This window comes from Lonchura striata, chromosome 10, assembly GCF_050655825.1.
Source record: "Lonchura striata isolate lonStrDom1 chromosome 10, ASM5065582v1, whole genome shotgun sequence".
In the NCBI taxonomy this organism is placed as follows: domain Eukaryota; kingdom Metazoa; phylum Chordata; class Aves; order Passeriformes; family Estrildidae; genus Lonchura; species Lonchura striata.
Window position 1 is genome coordinate 24,654,410 of NC_140712.1, and position 14,171 is coordinate 24,668,580.

Below are 14,171 nucleotides of genomic sequence, written 5' to 3' on the forward strand. Positions count from 1 at the left end.
TTGGAAATGCAGGGGGCCCCGCTGGGCAGAAATGCTGATGTCTGCAGTTCAGAAGGCTGAATGATTTCTTTATTATAACTATACTAATATACATTAACATACCATTTAAAGGAGATACTAAAACTACACACCTACTTTTTCTAACTCACAACTCGTGCCCCTCTCTAAGAGTCCAGCCCCAGGTGGGTTGGATTGGCCATCAGGCTCAAACAAACCTCACCAGAATCCAACCAAGCAATAACCCTGGGTAAAAAATTCTCCAAACACATTCCACATGGGAAAAACAAGGAGCAGAAATAGAAATTGTTTTCTCTTTCTTCTCTCCCTACTCCTCTATGAAAAAAATCTAAGAGACAAAGAAGAATGTGCCTGTCATAGTCAGGCTCACCTCAGACCTGAGCATCTGCTCCCAGTATTGCAGCTCTTGGCCTCCGCAGCTCTCTGAATTCCTTGCAGGACATCCAGTGACTCCAGAAGGCAGTGGTCCTTGGTCATCCAGTTCTGCAAACTCCATAACCTGGAACTGAGCACGTCCTTCCTGAGGGAATGTGCCAAATCCAACGAGTGGCTGCAGTTCCTCATCCAGAGCCAGCTCCACGGCCACCAGCCAGCCCAGGTGAGCAGCCTGTGCATTAAACTGGTCTTGGAGCAAGATAGTGTCCCAGTGTGCAGACAGCAGGAGCCTCACCAGTTCCTGGGCTTTGGTTCTCTCGGGATGTCCATACCCTGGGACTGTGGTAGCCCTTCCCTTGCAGTTACACTTGTAAATTTAATTTAAACTCAAGTAGTCACTTCTTTTTTTTTTTTTAATTGGAGAGTTGCCAGATGTTCAGTGTAAGTTATAATAAAGCCACTCATCTTTGCTTTCAAAACTCAAATTGATTTTTTTGGCAAAGATACTTAAACTTTCGAGAATCCAAATTTTCCGCCTTTTGGTTTTGAACGTGATTTAAAAATGAATAAAATACTCCAGTAAAAGCAATTGGGAAAAGTCATATGAGGAAAGCTAAGTGGGAGATTCAGCAGGCCTAGGATTTTATTTCGGATCTCCTTGTTGTGTTGAAGAATCCGTAACTCCACAAAAACACCCAAGTAGACCCTGTTTATGCTCTGCTCCTTTGGGGAGCTCCTTTGGGGAGGTCAGGGATGCTCTGCAGGAGAGGACAGAACTGAGGCTCCCTAGGAGACATTTGAGCTTTGAGGAAAAGGCTGAGCTTTCACTAGAGTGATTCACACCTGCAGCACCCTTTTCCTCTCCGGGTCTCTGATGTTTTTCTAACGCGGGATTTGGAGTGTTCTGCGTGGCTGTTGGGTGTGTCCATCCTGGAGCCCGACAAGGCTGTGCTGCTGTGTCCCCCCAGGTGCTGCCCCTGCTGCAGGAGTTCCCCGCCGTGCTGCGGGACCACCTGGAGCTGGCCCTGGGGAAGCTGCTGGGGCCCGGAGCTGCAGGCAGTGCCCGAGGAGCCGCGGGCAGTGCCCGAGCCGGGAGCGTGTTCCGGGTGCTGCTGCGGTGCCAGGAGCAGCCCAGCCCCTGCTGCTGCCTGCTGGCCGAGGGGCTGCGGGCCCAGGCGCCCATCCTCAGCGTGCTGGCAGCCTGCTGCCCCGTGAGTGCAGCTCCTGCCCCGTGTCGCACCCGCTCTGCTGCCCTGCCCCGCTGGCTGTGCCCAGCGTGCCCCTTCTCCGGGGAGGTCGGCTGGAACCCGTCCTGCTGGCCTTTGCAGGGTGCCAACCTCATCTCCTGCCTCTGCGTTTGGATCCTCACCTCCGTGGATGATGCCACCAGGGCTGAGGCCACCGCCCACACCCAGGGCTGGGCAGAGGGGGCCCGGTGGGACCTGCAGGACCTCGCTGCCATCTGGAAAGTCTTCTTGAGGAAGCAGAAGAGTAAAACGCTTCTGAATGGCTTCCGGCTCTTTTTAAAGGTGAGGGAATGTGGTTTCAGGGGTATGTTTGATGTGTTTCACCCTTCTGGGCCTGTAAGCCCCCTCCGTCTTGCTGTGTGCCAAGGATAGCCTGGCTATCCACTGAAATTCCCAGTCAAATTGGAAGTTCTTCCAATTATCACAGATCTTTACGTCCTACATCAACCTTGCATGCAATTTTAATAAATTAAAGCTTCATTGTTCTGCTGCTGAGGGAGACAAATTCTACATTTATTGAATTAAATAATAGATGATTTTTAAAAGTAGGGTTTATTTATTGAGGTACTTTTGGGAATTTATTGGCATCTATTTTTGTGTCTTAAAGGACTCCCCTTTGCTGCACATCCTGGAGATGTATGAGCTGTGCATGAACTGTAAAAAGTACAACGAAGCTAAAACCAAACTGCACAAATTTCAGGAAAGCCTCACAAACGTAAGGAAATCAATTTTCTCTAAGTGTCACTGCTGGGATTGGGCGGCTGGGCCAAGAGGAGCAGTGTGTGAAAGCTCTTTGTCTCTCAGTGCAGATGCTTTAACAGTTCTTTCCTTTCCGTGCCGGTGTCTGGCTCCCTGCACATGGTGACATTCCCTGTCACTAATGCTTTTCCTTCCTGGGTGTTCAGGCAGCTCAGGGCCCTTCCCCAGCAGTGGCAGGGCTGTTGGTGTAACCATGACCTCCCCTGGCCCTTGCTGGGCCTGCTCAGGCTCTCACCTGTGGAATGCCACCTGCTTGGAATGTCCCGGGGCTGACAGAGGCACACCATCCCAAATTAACCCCTCGTTTCCCGCAGCCCGGGGCCGCAGGGGGAGCGGCCCCCGCGCTGCCGCTGCCCTGGCTGCGCTCGCAGGCGCTGTTCCTCCTGGAGCTGATGCTGCAGCAGTGCCACACCGACTACGAGCTGGGCAAGCTCCTGCAGCTCTTTGCTGCAGCAGAGACCCCGCTGCTGGACGGTGAGCACAGCCTGAGTCCCCCCGTGGCAGAGCTGGCTCCGGGGGGAGCTCAGCCTTCGCTGGGCTCGGCCCTGGCTCTCTGAGCTCTTCTCTCTCTCTGACCCAGGCCCCCACCTGAAGAGGCTCTGTGCCCTCAGCGAGGCCCTGAGGGACTCCTCCATCTCCATCAGCCGCTCCATCCTGAGCTCCTGCAGCCTGGAGGCGTTCCAGGGGGAGTGCAGCTCCATTCTGGAGCAGCTGCAGGAGAGAGGGATGTTCAGCCTGGCTCGGGAGGTGGCGGCCCTGGCTGAGCTGCCCGTGGACGGTGTGGTCACACACGAGGTACAGTGACACTCACCTCTTCCTGCTGCTGCCAGGAGTGAGGATGCAGCTTCCCAGCCTTCCTGAAGCATTGTTTTTTTGTTAAGAAATGTTTTATTTTAAATGCAAGTGCACCAAACACACTGGCTCTAAGTGCTGAGCTGCAGGGTACAGCTGTCCTCATTCTCTTTCTGTTTTTATTTGTATTCAGTCAGTTTTATTTGAGGAGAAAAATAGATGGGTTTTTCCATCAGGGGGTGGAATGAGATGATCTTTAAGGTCCCTTCCAACCTAAACCAGTTCTGTGACTTGTTTCATATTGGGGCACTTCCCTAAATCCAGTATTTCAGTGCTGACCATCACGTGCGAGTTGGAGTTTTCTTCCTTGGAAAGGAACTGTGATAAACTGTGGATTTTACAGGTTCTGAGGGATCTCCATCATTTAAGAGACACTGGACAGTGGCATCAAACCCAGACAAGAGCCGAGTTCTGGAAGAAGTGCAACGACACCTTCACTAAACATGGCATCCGCAGCCGCGCCGCCGCGGAGTTCTTCCTCCGCCAGGCCGACGGCGCGAGGGAGTCCTGGGGGCAGGAGGAGAGAGCTGCCCTGGTGGAGAGGGAGCTGCTGCTGACCCTGGCGGGGCACTGGCTGGCCAAGGAGCCCGGGCTGCCCGTGCAGGAGCTGGAGGAGCTGGAGAAGCAGATCTGGCTGTGCCGCGTGGCCGAGCGCGCGCTGCCGGCCGAGGCCGCGGGGCCGTGCCCCGGCACCGCGACCCTCGCCAGCCTGGCACGGCACTTCTCCTTCGCCGGGCTGCCGGCCCTGACCGCGGCCGGGTGCCACGGGCTGAGCGCCCCGGCCCGCGGGGAGCCCCGGGCGGCGCCGGGCACCGAGGAGCTGGGCACCGAGGAGCAGCCCCAGCTGGGCACGATGGAACGGGCAGCACTGGGCACAGCAGCACCAGGCACCGAGGAGCAGCCCCAGCTGGGCACTGAGGAGCAGCCCCAGCTGGGCACGATGGAACGGGCAGCACTGGGCACAGCAGCACCGGGCACCGAGCAGCAGCCCCAGCTGGGCCCCGCGGAGCGGGCGGCGCTGGCCGCGCTGCTGGGCGCCCTGCTGGACCAGGGCAGCGTGCAGGAGGCCGCCCGCGTGTGCCGCTACTTCCAGCTGTGGCACCGGGACGTGGCGCTGGCGCTGCGCTGCCGAGCCCTGGCGCTGGGCGAGGCCCGGCCCGAGCCCGAGGTGCCGGCCCCGCTGACGGACACGGCCAGCACAGCCCCGGGCAGTGAGTGACCCCAGCCCTGCCCTGCCTCTGCCCCCCTGCAGCAGCTCCTGCCTGCTTGCCTGCTCTCCCTGCTGCAGCAGCTCCTGCCTGCTCTGCCTGCTGCAGCAGCTCCTGCCTGCTCTGCCTGCTGCAGCAGCTCCTGCCTTCTCTCCCTGCTGCAGCAGCTCCTGCCTGCTCTCCCTGCTGCAGCAGCTCCTGCCTGCTCTCCCTGCTGCAGCAGCTCCTGCCTGCTCTCCCTGCTGCAGCAGCTCCTGCCTGCTCTCCCTGCTGCAGCAGCTCCTGCCTGCTCTCCCTGCTGCAGCAGCTCCTGCCTTCTCTCCCTGCTGCAGCAGCTCCTGCCTGCTCTGCCTGCTGCAGCAGCTCCTGCCTGCTCTGCCTGCTGCAGCATCTCCTGCCTTCTCTCCCTGCTGCAGCAGCTCCTGCCTTCTCTCCCTGCTGCAGCAGCTCCTGCCTTCCCTCCCTGCTGCAGCAATGCTCTCCTGGAAGGAATCTGTGGCCTTGCTGTGCACGGTGCTCTGGCTCTGTGTACAGTTTCCATAGATCCTGAACCTTTCATCTGTCACAGCTCTCTGTTCTGGCCCAGTGAAGCAGCACTGGGCTTTACCCCTCTTGCTGCTTTTAGAAAATACTCCGCTAATTTTTTTTTCTGTAGCTGAAGCAAGGGAATGCCTTAATTAATACATTTTCCTGACTCCTTTGTGCATTATGAAGGGTTTGGAGTTTCTTGCTTAGTAGCAAGGCTAAGGCTGGGAATGTTTATGTAAAGTTCTCTTTATATCTGTGGAGTCTGAGCAAGTTTCAGCTGGAGCATCCCTTTCTAATAGTGATGTGTAAAGCTGAATAGACACAGAAGAGCATAAATGAATCCTAACCCATCAGGAAGGCTGCAGAACCCTTCTTAGTCTTAGAAATTTTATATCTGAGGTGTTATCGGGGATATTTGTGCTCTGTTACATTGTTTGCACCCTGAAACAAATGTAATATTTAAAAATCACAGGTGCCAAGAGCTCAGTTTTCAAAGGCTGAGGAAGTGTTGTGGAATTGCTGCAGGTTTTGGGAGCCCTGCCCCCCGGGTGTAAGGGAGTTGTCTGCCTTTATGAGGTAGGAATTGATGTTCTTTTGTTCCCAGCATCCAGCCTGGAGGACTGGACCCCTCTGGGGTGTGGGGACGATGCCGTGGTGGCGGCGCTGAAGGCCCTGGCAGAGGAATGTGTCCACGGCAGGGGCTACTGCAGGCAGGTCCTGTGCCTCTACGAGCTCTCCAAGGTGAGCCCAGGCCCTTGTCCAGCCCTGCTGGGGCTGGGGAGGGCAGGTGAGGGGAGGAAGAGCTTGGCAGGTGCCCTCAAGGAGCTGCAGAGGGTGGAATTCCAGCCCTTTGTGTGGGAAAAGGCCAGAGGCTTCCTGGGCATGAGTGCTGAGATGAGCTTGGGCACAGCTGGAGTTCAGCTCCAGGTGCTGTCCCACCCTCCGGGCTGCTCTCCTCACTTCCCTGCTTGCACTTTTTGGGCTGAAGCTGCAGCAGTGTCTGGTTCTGGGCTGGAAAGGGATTGTTCTGTGTGAGTGAGCTGCGAGGGAGCTTGCTTAGGAGTTCAGAGTTATCAACTAATGCAGTGCAGAGTCTGGAAAATGGGAAAGCTTAAGGCTTAATGGGAGGTGTCATGGGTCAGGGATGCTCTGACAGGTTTGGTGGGGAGGTCAGGGAGTCTCTGACAGGATTTTGGTGCTCCCAGGACCTGGGCTGCTCCTGTGGAGAGGTCAGGGATGCTCTGACAGGTTTGGTGGGGAGGTCAGGGAGTCTGACTGATTTTGGTGCTCCCAGGACCTGGGCTGCTCCTATGGGAGGTCACAGACATTCTGACAGGTTTGGTGGGGAGGTCAGGGAGTCTGACTGATTTTGGTGCTCCCAGGACCTGGGCTGCTCCTGTGGGAGGTCACACACATTCTGACAGGTTTGGTGGGGAGGTCAGGGAGTCTCTGACAGGTTTGGTGGGGAGGTCAGGGAGTCTGACTGATTTTGGTGCTCCCAGGACCTGGGCTGCTCCTTCGCGGAGCTGGCGGCGCGGGAGCCGCGGGAGGTGCTGGCCGCCATCCTGGCGCGGCGGGGGCCGGGGCGCGGCCGCAGGGCCCAGGCCTTCATCGCCTGCCAGGGGCTGCCCCCGGCCGCCGTGGCCCCGCTGCTGGCACTGCAGGTCACCCAGGAGCTGCTGGCATCGGCCCAGGGCAAAGGTGGGCACGGCTGGTGGGTGGCTGGGGCTGGGTGTGGGAGCAGGGAGCACCCCTGGGCTGTGCACAGGGGACACACCTGGGCTGTGCACAGGGGACACACCTGGCTGTGCTGGGGCACAGGGGACACACCTGGCTGTGCACAGGGGAAACACCTGGGCTGTGCTGGGGCACAGGGGACACACCTGGCTGTGCTGGGGCACAGGGAGCACACCTGGCTGTGCTGGGGCACAGGGAGCACACCTGGGCTGTGCTGGGGACACACCTGGGCTGTGCTGGGGCATAGGGAGCACACCTGGGCTGTGCACAGGGGACACACCTGGGCTGTGCTGGGGCACAGGGAACACACCTGGGGCTGTGCTGGGGCACAGGGAACACACCTGGGGCTGTGCTGGGGCATAGGGAGCACACCTGGGCTGTGCACAGGGGACACACCTGGGCTGTGCTGGGGCACAGGGGACACACCTGGGCTGTGCTGGGGACACACCTGGGGCTGTGCTGGGGCACAGGGGACACACCTGGGCTGTGCTGGGACACAGGGAGCACACCTGGGATGTGCTGGGGCACAGGGGACACACCTGGGCTGTGCTGGGGACACACCTGGGCTGTGCTGGGGCACAGGGAACACACCTGGGGCTGTGCTGGGGACACACCTGGGCTGTGCTGGGACACAGGGAGCACACCTGGGATGTGCTGGGGCACAGGGGACACACCTGGGCTGTGCTGGGGACACACCTGGGCTGTGCTGGGGCACAGGGAACACACCTGGGGCTGTGCTGGGGACACACCTGGGCTGTGCTGGGACACAGGGAGCACACCTGGGATGTGCTGGGGCACAGGGGACACACCTGGGCTGTGCTGGGGACACACCTGGGCTGTGCTGGGGCACAGGGAACACACCTGGGCTGTGTTGGGCCTTGGGCTGTGCACAAGGAGCAGGGACAGGCCAGCCTTGGTCTCTGGGGGAAAATGTGTGTCCCAGAGCAGCCCCTGCACCCAGTCCCTGAGGGCTCAGCACAGCTCTGCTGTGTGAGAATTGTCTCCTTTGTTAACGTTCTATACAGACGTGCATTTCTAGTTACTCCTGTGTCCCGTGTGGTGTCCCAGTAGTTAAGGTTGTATTTTTATGGACATCAATTTAATATTTTTTTAAAAAGGGGGCTTTAACCTTGGTCTGTGCTGCCCTACATCATCTGGCTTGGGAATATCATGTTCATTCCCCTTGACAAAGGTTCTCCCCTTTCTTTTTTCCTTTGGGGGAGTAAGGGGCAGCTCTGTGGTTGTCCACTAGGATTTTGTTGGGTTGAACTGCAAAAAAGTAGTTTCTGATTGTTAAATTTAAGCAATAACACCCAAAGTGTCTTTAGGATTGTAGTCCCAAGTCCTCAGTCAGTCTGGTTGATATCAGGTTGGTTTGTTTGGGGTTTGTTAATTAAGGATAAATAGGAGATCTCTCCTGCATAGTGGTGACAGGAGTCTCTCTCTGGCCCCAGGACAGAAGCAGGTTTGGAACCCTGCAGTGGAGAGCCAGGAGCTCCTGGAGCTTGCCAAGCTGTGCCAGGATCACACCTTGGTTGGGATGCAGTTACTGGATAAAATCTCCTCTGTCCCCCGTGGGGAGCTGTCGTGCAGTGAGTAAATGCAAATCCTGTCTGGTGTAACCTGTGTGTAAGTAACAGGGTGTTGGCTGGAACTCACAGCTCAGAGGGGAGGTGCTGCTGCTGATCTCGAGTTTGATATTCAGTTAGCTGGGCTGAGGATGTGCACGGGGTGTTGCTTAAGGGTTTATTTTCCAAACAAAATTCAGATTTTCGTGCTAAACAAGAGGTGGGAAATGCAGCCAGGGAGTGCCATGAGCTGTCGAGGTGGTTTGTTCCAGAAGGGGCACTCTTCACAGTTAGAAACGGAATGTTTCCAAGCCAAATGCAAAACTGGTGCCCTTCCTTTTGCAAGGCAGGGCTGGCAGGCAGTGCAGGGATGGCGTGTTACACGTTTGTCAGCCTCTGCGGGAGGAGCCGGGGGTTCTGTGTGTTTTGTGTTTCCTGGAGAGAGGCAGTAATTGCCTTCCTCAGCCCTTTGACTGAAGTACCAGGATGCTTCTGCCCGCAGTTACAGAGCTGCTGATCCTGGCCCACAGCTGCTTCAGCCTGACGTGCCACATGGAGGGGATCACACGCGTGCTGCAGGCAGCTCGGCTGCTCACCGAGGAGCACCTGGCTCCCAGGGAGGAGTACGGGCTGGTGGTGAGTGTCCCTGGGCAGGGCTGGGCCAGGGCTGTGCCAGGGCTGCCAGGGCTGTGCCAGGGCTGTGCTGGGGCTGTTCCAGGGCTCCCCAGGCCTGCCCAGTGGCGATTCAGCTGCTGGGGAAATGTGCTGCTTGGTGGCACTGGGCATCTTTAATTGCTGCCTTGAGGGATCTCCTGGAGCCTGGGACGTGCCCAGTGGGAGGGTGTCAGTCCTAAAAGCTTCACTGCCCATTTTGATGGGATAAAGCCATGCCCCTTCAGTTTGGGTTGGTTTAGGAGTGCCCCATGGCTCCAGAGGAACATGTGCAGCCAGGAGTGCCCGGGCTGCCCTGGCAGGGCACGGTGGCACTGCCCTGGAGCTCCTGCTGTCCCCTGGGTGTCCCCAGGTGCGCCTGCTGACGGGCATTGGCAGGTACAACGAGATGACCTACATCTTCGATCTGCTGCACCAGAAACATTACTTCGAGGTGCTCATGAGGAAGAAACTGGACCCGGTACGTGAGGGACAAACCTGCAGGGAGCCGTGGCTGCATCAGGGATTTACACCCAGTTCACACTGGGTGAAATTATCTGGGCATTTTAATTCCTGAGGAAAATTTACTTCCTGAATCTAGAGTCAGGTTTCATAGAAATAAATTAATGCTGGGGTTTAGTCTTATTTTAGTTGAACCATTTTTTCCTGATTAGAGAAAAAGTGAGGGCTGCAATGAGAGCAGCATTGAAACTTAAACTTGGCATTGCCAGAGTCTTCACGTCCAGCTGTGCTTTTATTTGCAGTTAAAGTTTCATGGGGGGTTTAGAAGTCAGAGCTATTCCCAGCTTTGTTTGAAGCAAGCCCAAGGAAGTGGCACACGCTGGCATTGGTGTGTAAGGAAGGGCACAGGTGCCGGGGTTTCGGCGCGGCCGCGGGGCTGCTGTCGGTTTTTGGGGTGCAGGGGTCCCTTTTGGGCTGGTTTGTGGGGCAGGGGTGGCCCGGTGCTCAGGTGCCCTCTGTGCCCAGGGCGGGACGCTGAAGGCGGCGCTGCTGGACTACACCAAGCGCTGCCGGCCCGGCGACAGCGAGAAGCACAACATGATCGCGCTGTGCTTCAGCATGTGCAGGGAGATCGGCCAGAACCACGAGGCTGCCGCCTGCACCCAGCTCAAACTCATCGAGTGCCAGCCCTGGGGTGAGCAAGGGACGGGCACGGGGGTCCCTGCTGGGCCGGGGTCCCTGAGCTCCCCGAGCAGCGTCCTGCGCATCCTCGGAGCGCTCTGGTGCTCAGGGCTCTCCTGGTGTGACATTCCCTGGGGCAGCTACAGACACAGCCAGGCTTCCCTCAGCCCAGGATGGCTCTGCAGGGGCACAGCTGGGTGTCCCTCAGCCCAGGATGGCTCTGCAAGGGCACAGCCGGGTGTCCCTTGGCCCCAGGATGGCTCTGCAGGGGCACAGCCGGGCTTCCCTCAGCCCAGGATGGCTCTGCAGGGGCACAGCCGGGCTTCCCTCAGCCCAGGATGGCTCTGCAGGGGCACACCAAGTGTCCCTCAGCCCAGGATGGCTCTGCAGGAACACAGCCGGGTGTCCCTCAGCCCAGGATGGCTCTGCAGGAACACAGCCGGGTGTCCCTCAGCCCAGGATGGCTCTGCAGGAACACAGCTGGGTGTCCCTCAGCCCAGGATGGCTCTGCAGGAACACAGCCAGTGTCCCTCAGCCCAGGATGGCTCTGCAGGGGCACACCAAGTTTCCCTCAGCCCAGGATGGCTCTGCAGGAGCACAGCCAGTGTTCCTCAGCCCAGGATGGCTCTGCAGGGCCACAGCCGGGTGTTCCTCAGCCCAGGATGGCTCTGCAGGGGCACAGCCAGTGTTCCTCAGCCCAGGATGGCTCTGCAGGGACACACCAAGTTTCCCTCAGCCCAGGATGGCTCTGCAGGGACACACCAAGTTTCCCTCAGCCCAGGATGGCTCTGCAGGAACACAGCTGGGTGTCCCTCAGCCCAGGATGGCTCTGCAGGGGCACAGCCGGGTGTCCCTCAGCCCAGGATGGCTCTGCAGGGGCACAGCCGGGCTTCCCTCAGCCCAGGATGGCTCTGCAGGGGCACAGCCAGTGTCCCTCAGCCCAGGATGGCTCTGCAGGGGCACAGCCAGTGTCCCTCAGCCCAGGATGGCTCTGCAGGGACACAGCCAGTGTCCCTCAGCCCAGGATGGCTCTGCAGGGGCACAGCCAGTGTCCCTCAGCCCAGGATGGCTCTGCAGGGGCACAGCCAGTGTCCCTCAGCCCAGGATGGCTCTGCAGGGGCACACCAAGTTTCCCTCAGCCCAGGATGGCTCTGCAGGGGCACAGCCAGTGTCCCTCAGCCCAGGATGGCTTTGAGGGCTCTGTGAAGTGCTGGCTTTGTGTCTGTGCCTGCTGGGTGAGCTCTGCAGCGTGGGCAGGCAGCGCTGGGAGAGCAGCGACACCAGGAACTGTGCCCAGGGATTTCTGAGTGCATCTGGCAGTGCTGGCCTGTGCCACAAACGTGTGGCTGGGGTTTCTTTTCAGCCTCCAACCACTCGAGCAGGCTCCAGCAAAGCTTTGGTCCATTAACTGAACGGGCAGTGTGTTCCTGCTTTTTTAATATGTAAATTTTGGTTTAGTTTGTTGGTGCTTTATGGGACAACACCAGGGACAGACTCGGCACTGGGAGGGAGTTTTGTGACTTACTTTGTCACCTTTAGAAATAATTGGTTATTCCTTCCTTTTTCCTGTTTCAGAGGAGTCTCTTCAGGATGTTCCAAATTTAAAGAAGCTGCTGCTGAAAGCTGTGACTCTCTTCATTGATGCAGCAGAAAGTTACTCCAAGGTAAAGGGAGGTGGAATGGGGGGTGGAGTGCTCCCTAGTGCTCCCTGGGCTGGGAGAATCTCCTGGGCTGGAGCTGCCCTGGGCAGGGTGTGCAGGCCCAGTGCAGGAGGGAGCTGTGTCTCTGCAGCCCAGTGGCACCAGCGGCATGGCTGGCTCCGAGTGTGCTCTGCTGGCTTTAACAAACCCGGGTTACAGAGAGCAGAGCTTAATGAGCAAGGACAGAACAATTACACTGTTTAAACCCAAGCCTAATTATGGTGCAAGTGTTTGTGGGAATGAAGCTCTGCTTAATGCCGATGGAATATGGTGAATGTGCAGCTGCAGTGCTCTGGCACTGCTCTCAGGCACTGCAGAGCTCTGGGCTCTCAGGGATGCTCCCAGGTTTCCCTGGAAGCTCTCAGCTGCTCTGGCACTGCTCTCAGGCACTGCAGGGCTCTGGGCTCTCAGGGATGCTCCCAGGTTTCCCTGGAAGCTCTCAGCTGCTCTGGCACTGCTCTCAGGCACTGCAGGGCTCTGGGCTCTCAGGGATGCTCCCAGGTTTCCCTGGAAGCTCTCAGCTGCTCTGTTGCAGGACTCGTGCGTGCGGCAGGCGCTGCGCTGCCGCCGCCTGACACGGCTCATCACGCTCCAGCTGCACTTCCTGGGCTCGGGGCAGAGCACCAGGATCATCAACCTGGGCAGGCAGGACCTGCCAGGGGCCATCCTGGCCTTGCCCAGGTTCTACCAGGTGAGCTGGGCTCCCTCGGGGCCCTCCTGTCGGGAACAACTTGGGCACTGCAGCTCCTTCTCCCGGCCTCAGACCCTGTGGCTGTTAGCCTGACCTTATATCCTGTGGGATACATGGGATGGAGGGACAGGACCCAGGGAATGGCTCCCACTGCCAGAGGGCAGGGATGGATGGGAAACTGGGAATCAGGAATTGCTCCTGGGAGGGTGGTGGAGCCCCGGCACAGGTGCCCAGAGCAGCTGTGGCTGCCCCTGGATCCCTGGCAGTGCCCAAGGCCAGGCTGGATGGGGCAGACTGGGCTGGTGGAAGTGTACCTGTTTAGGGGCTGAGGAAGGTTGTTCACAGTGCTTTGCTACCCTGTATTTCACAGCTGCTCTCAAGAACAGCAGCAAGGGGTGGGTCGAACAGTAGTGAGTTCTGGGTGTGCAATGTTGTGTGCAATGAGTTCTCAGTGTGGAATGTCGTGTGCCATCCCCTCTCCCTGACCCTGCTCTCCCTGCAGGCAGCCATCGTGGCCGAGGCCTACGAGTTCCTGCCGGACTGGGCCGAGGTTCTGTTCCAGCAGGTGATCACCAGGGGTGACTTCGTGTACCTGGAGGAGTTCAGGCAGCAGCGGCCGCTGCAGCCCGGCCTGTTCGAGGAGGTGGCCAAGAAGTGAGTGGGGCTCTGCAGCTTCAGCTGCACAGGGCCCTGAGAGGGGCAGCAGCAAAGGGTTAAACTGTTCAGCCTGTATTGGGGGCTTGAGATGGAATTCTAGAAGGGTTTGGGTGGGAAGGGACCTTAAAGCCCATCCGGTGCCACCGTTGCCATGGCAGGGACACCTCCCACTGTCCCAGGCTGCCCCAAGCCCTGTCCAGCCTGGCCCTGGGCACTGCCAGGGATCCAGGGGCAGCCCCAGCTGCTCTGGGCACCTGTGCCAGGGCCTCACCCCCTCCCAGGGAAGGATTTGTTGGTAGCCTTGGTTCTTGGCACAGCATGGAAGTCGCTCTGATCCAGCCTTGTCCTTGAGCTGGACAAGGAGGGAGCTCGGGGCTGGGCAGAGCAAATCCTTGAAATGAATCAGAGCAAATAAAGAACCAGGAGATTCACGTGTAGGTGCTGAGTACGACCTCCTGTTGAAATGTCATTCCTGCAGGCCCAGAGCAAGAGTCTCAGGGCCCTGGGAAGCTCCTGTGTCTCAGTTCTGTGTCTCAGTTCCACGTGCCTCTGTTGCAGGGTCAAACAGCAGCCCCCGGCTGATGCTGCCCTGAGGAACCTGAAGCGGTTCCTCACCCACTGTGAGGACATCTACACCTACTACAGGCTGGCCTACGAGCACAAGTTCTATGATGTGGTGAACTCCCTGCTGAAGGACCCTCAGACTGGCTGCTGCCTCAACGACCTCTTATCCACCTGAGTTCCAGCCCAGAGCACAGACTGCAGGGTCACTGCTGATTTACACAGATTTGATCCATGGCCTGCTCACAGGGCTCTGCTGCTCTGTAAAAATTACTCCAGAAAACTGCACAAGGTTGTAAGTAGTTAAATGCTGACTGTGGCAACCTAACGTGTTTTGTATAATAAATCTTACTGTTTCTAAATTACTCGAGTCACCAGCAAACACTGACTTGCCCAGGTGGGGGGTAAAGCAGAGATCCAGCAGCCCTCTAACTTAGGGGCAAGAGGGAGGGAGCAGCCCAGGAATTGTATCCAGA

General features: G+C 57.9%; 1 protein-coding gene across 3 annotated transcripts in view; it reads left to right on the top strand.

The window, feature by feature from the left end:
- The window catches only part of SPG11 (SPG11 vesicle trafficking associated, spatacsin), a 32,521-nt gene extending 18,464 nt beyond the window's left edge, over window positions 1-14,057 (top strand). The window contains exons 24-40 of one of the 3 annotated variants that reach the window (XM_085589074.1): window positions 457-616; window positions 1,362-1,604; window positions 1,722-1,922; window positions 2,248-2,355; window positions 2,714-2,873; window positions 2,980-3,194; window positions 3,595-4,462; window positions 5,592-5,728; window positions 6,490-6,688; window positions 8,179-8,316; window positions 8,795-8,928; window positions 9,383-9,424; window positions 9,931-10,099; window positions 11,662-11,750; window positions 12,322-12,477; window positions 12,980-13,131; window positions 13,693-14,057. In XM_085589074.1, the coding sequence (XP_085445200.1) occupies window positions 457-616; window positions 1,362-1,604; window positions 1,722-1,922; window positions 2,248-2,355; window positions 2,714-2,873; window positions 2,980-3,194; window positions 3,595-4,462; window positions 5,592-5,728; window positions 6,490-6,688; window positions 8,179-8,316; window positions 8,795-8,928; window positions 9,383-9,424; window positions 9,931-10,099; window positions 11,662-11,750; window positions 12,322-12,477; window positions 12,980-13,131; window positions 13,693-13,873 (3,352 nt within the window). In that variant the 3' untranslated portion in view covers window positions 13,874-14,057. Of the gene's footprint in view, window positions 1-456; window positions 617-1,361; window positions 1,605-1,721; window positions 1,923-2,247; window positions 2,356-2,713; window positions 2,874-2,979; window positions 3,195-3,594; window positions 4,463-5,591; window positions 5,729-6,489; window positions 6,689-8,178; window positions 8,317-8,794; window positions 8,929-9,316; window positions 9,425-9,930; window positions 10,100-11,661; window positions 11,751-12,321; window positions 12,478-12,979; window positions 13,132-13,692 lie in introns of all 3 variants that reach the window. The other 2 variants (XM_077785972.2, XM_085589076.1) reach the window with 2 other exon arrangements.
- Window positions 14,058-14,171: the final 114 nt, after the last annotated feature.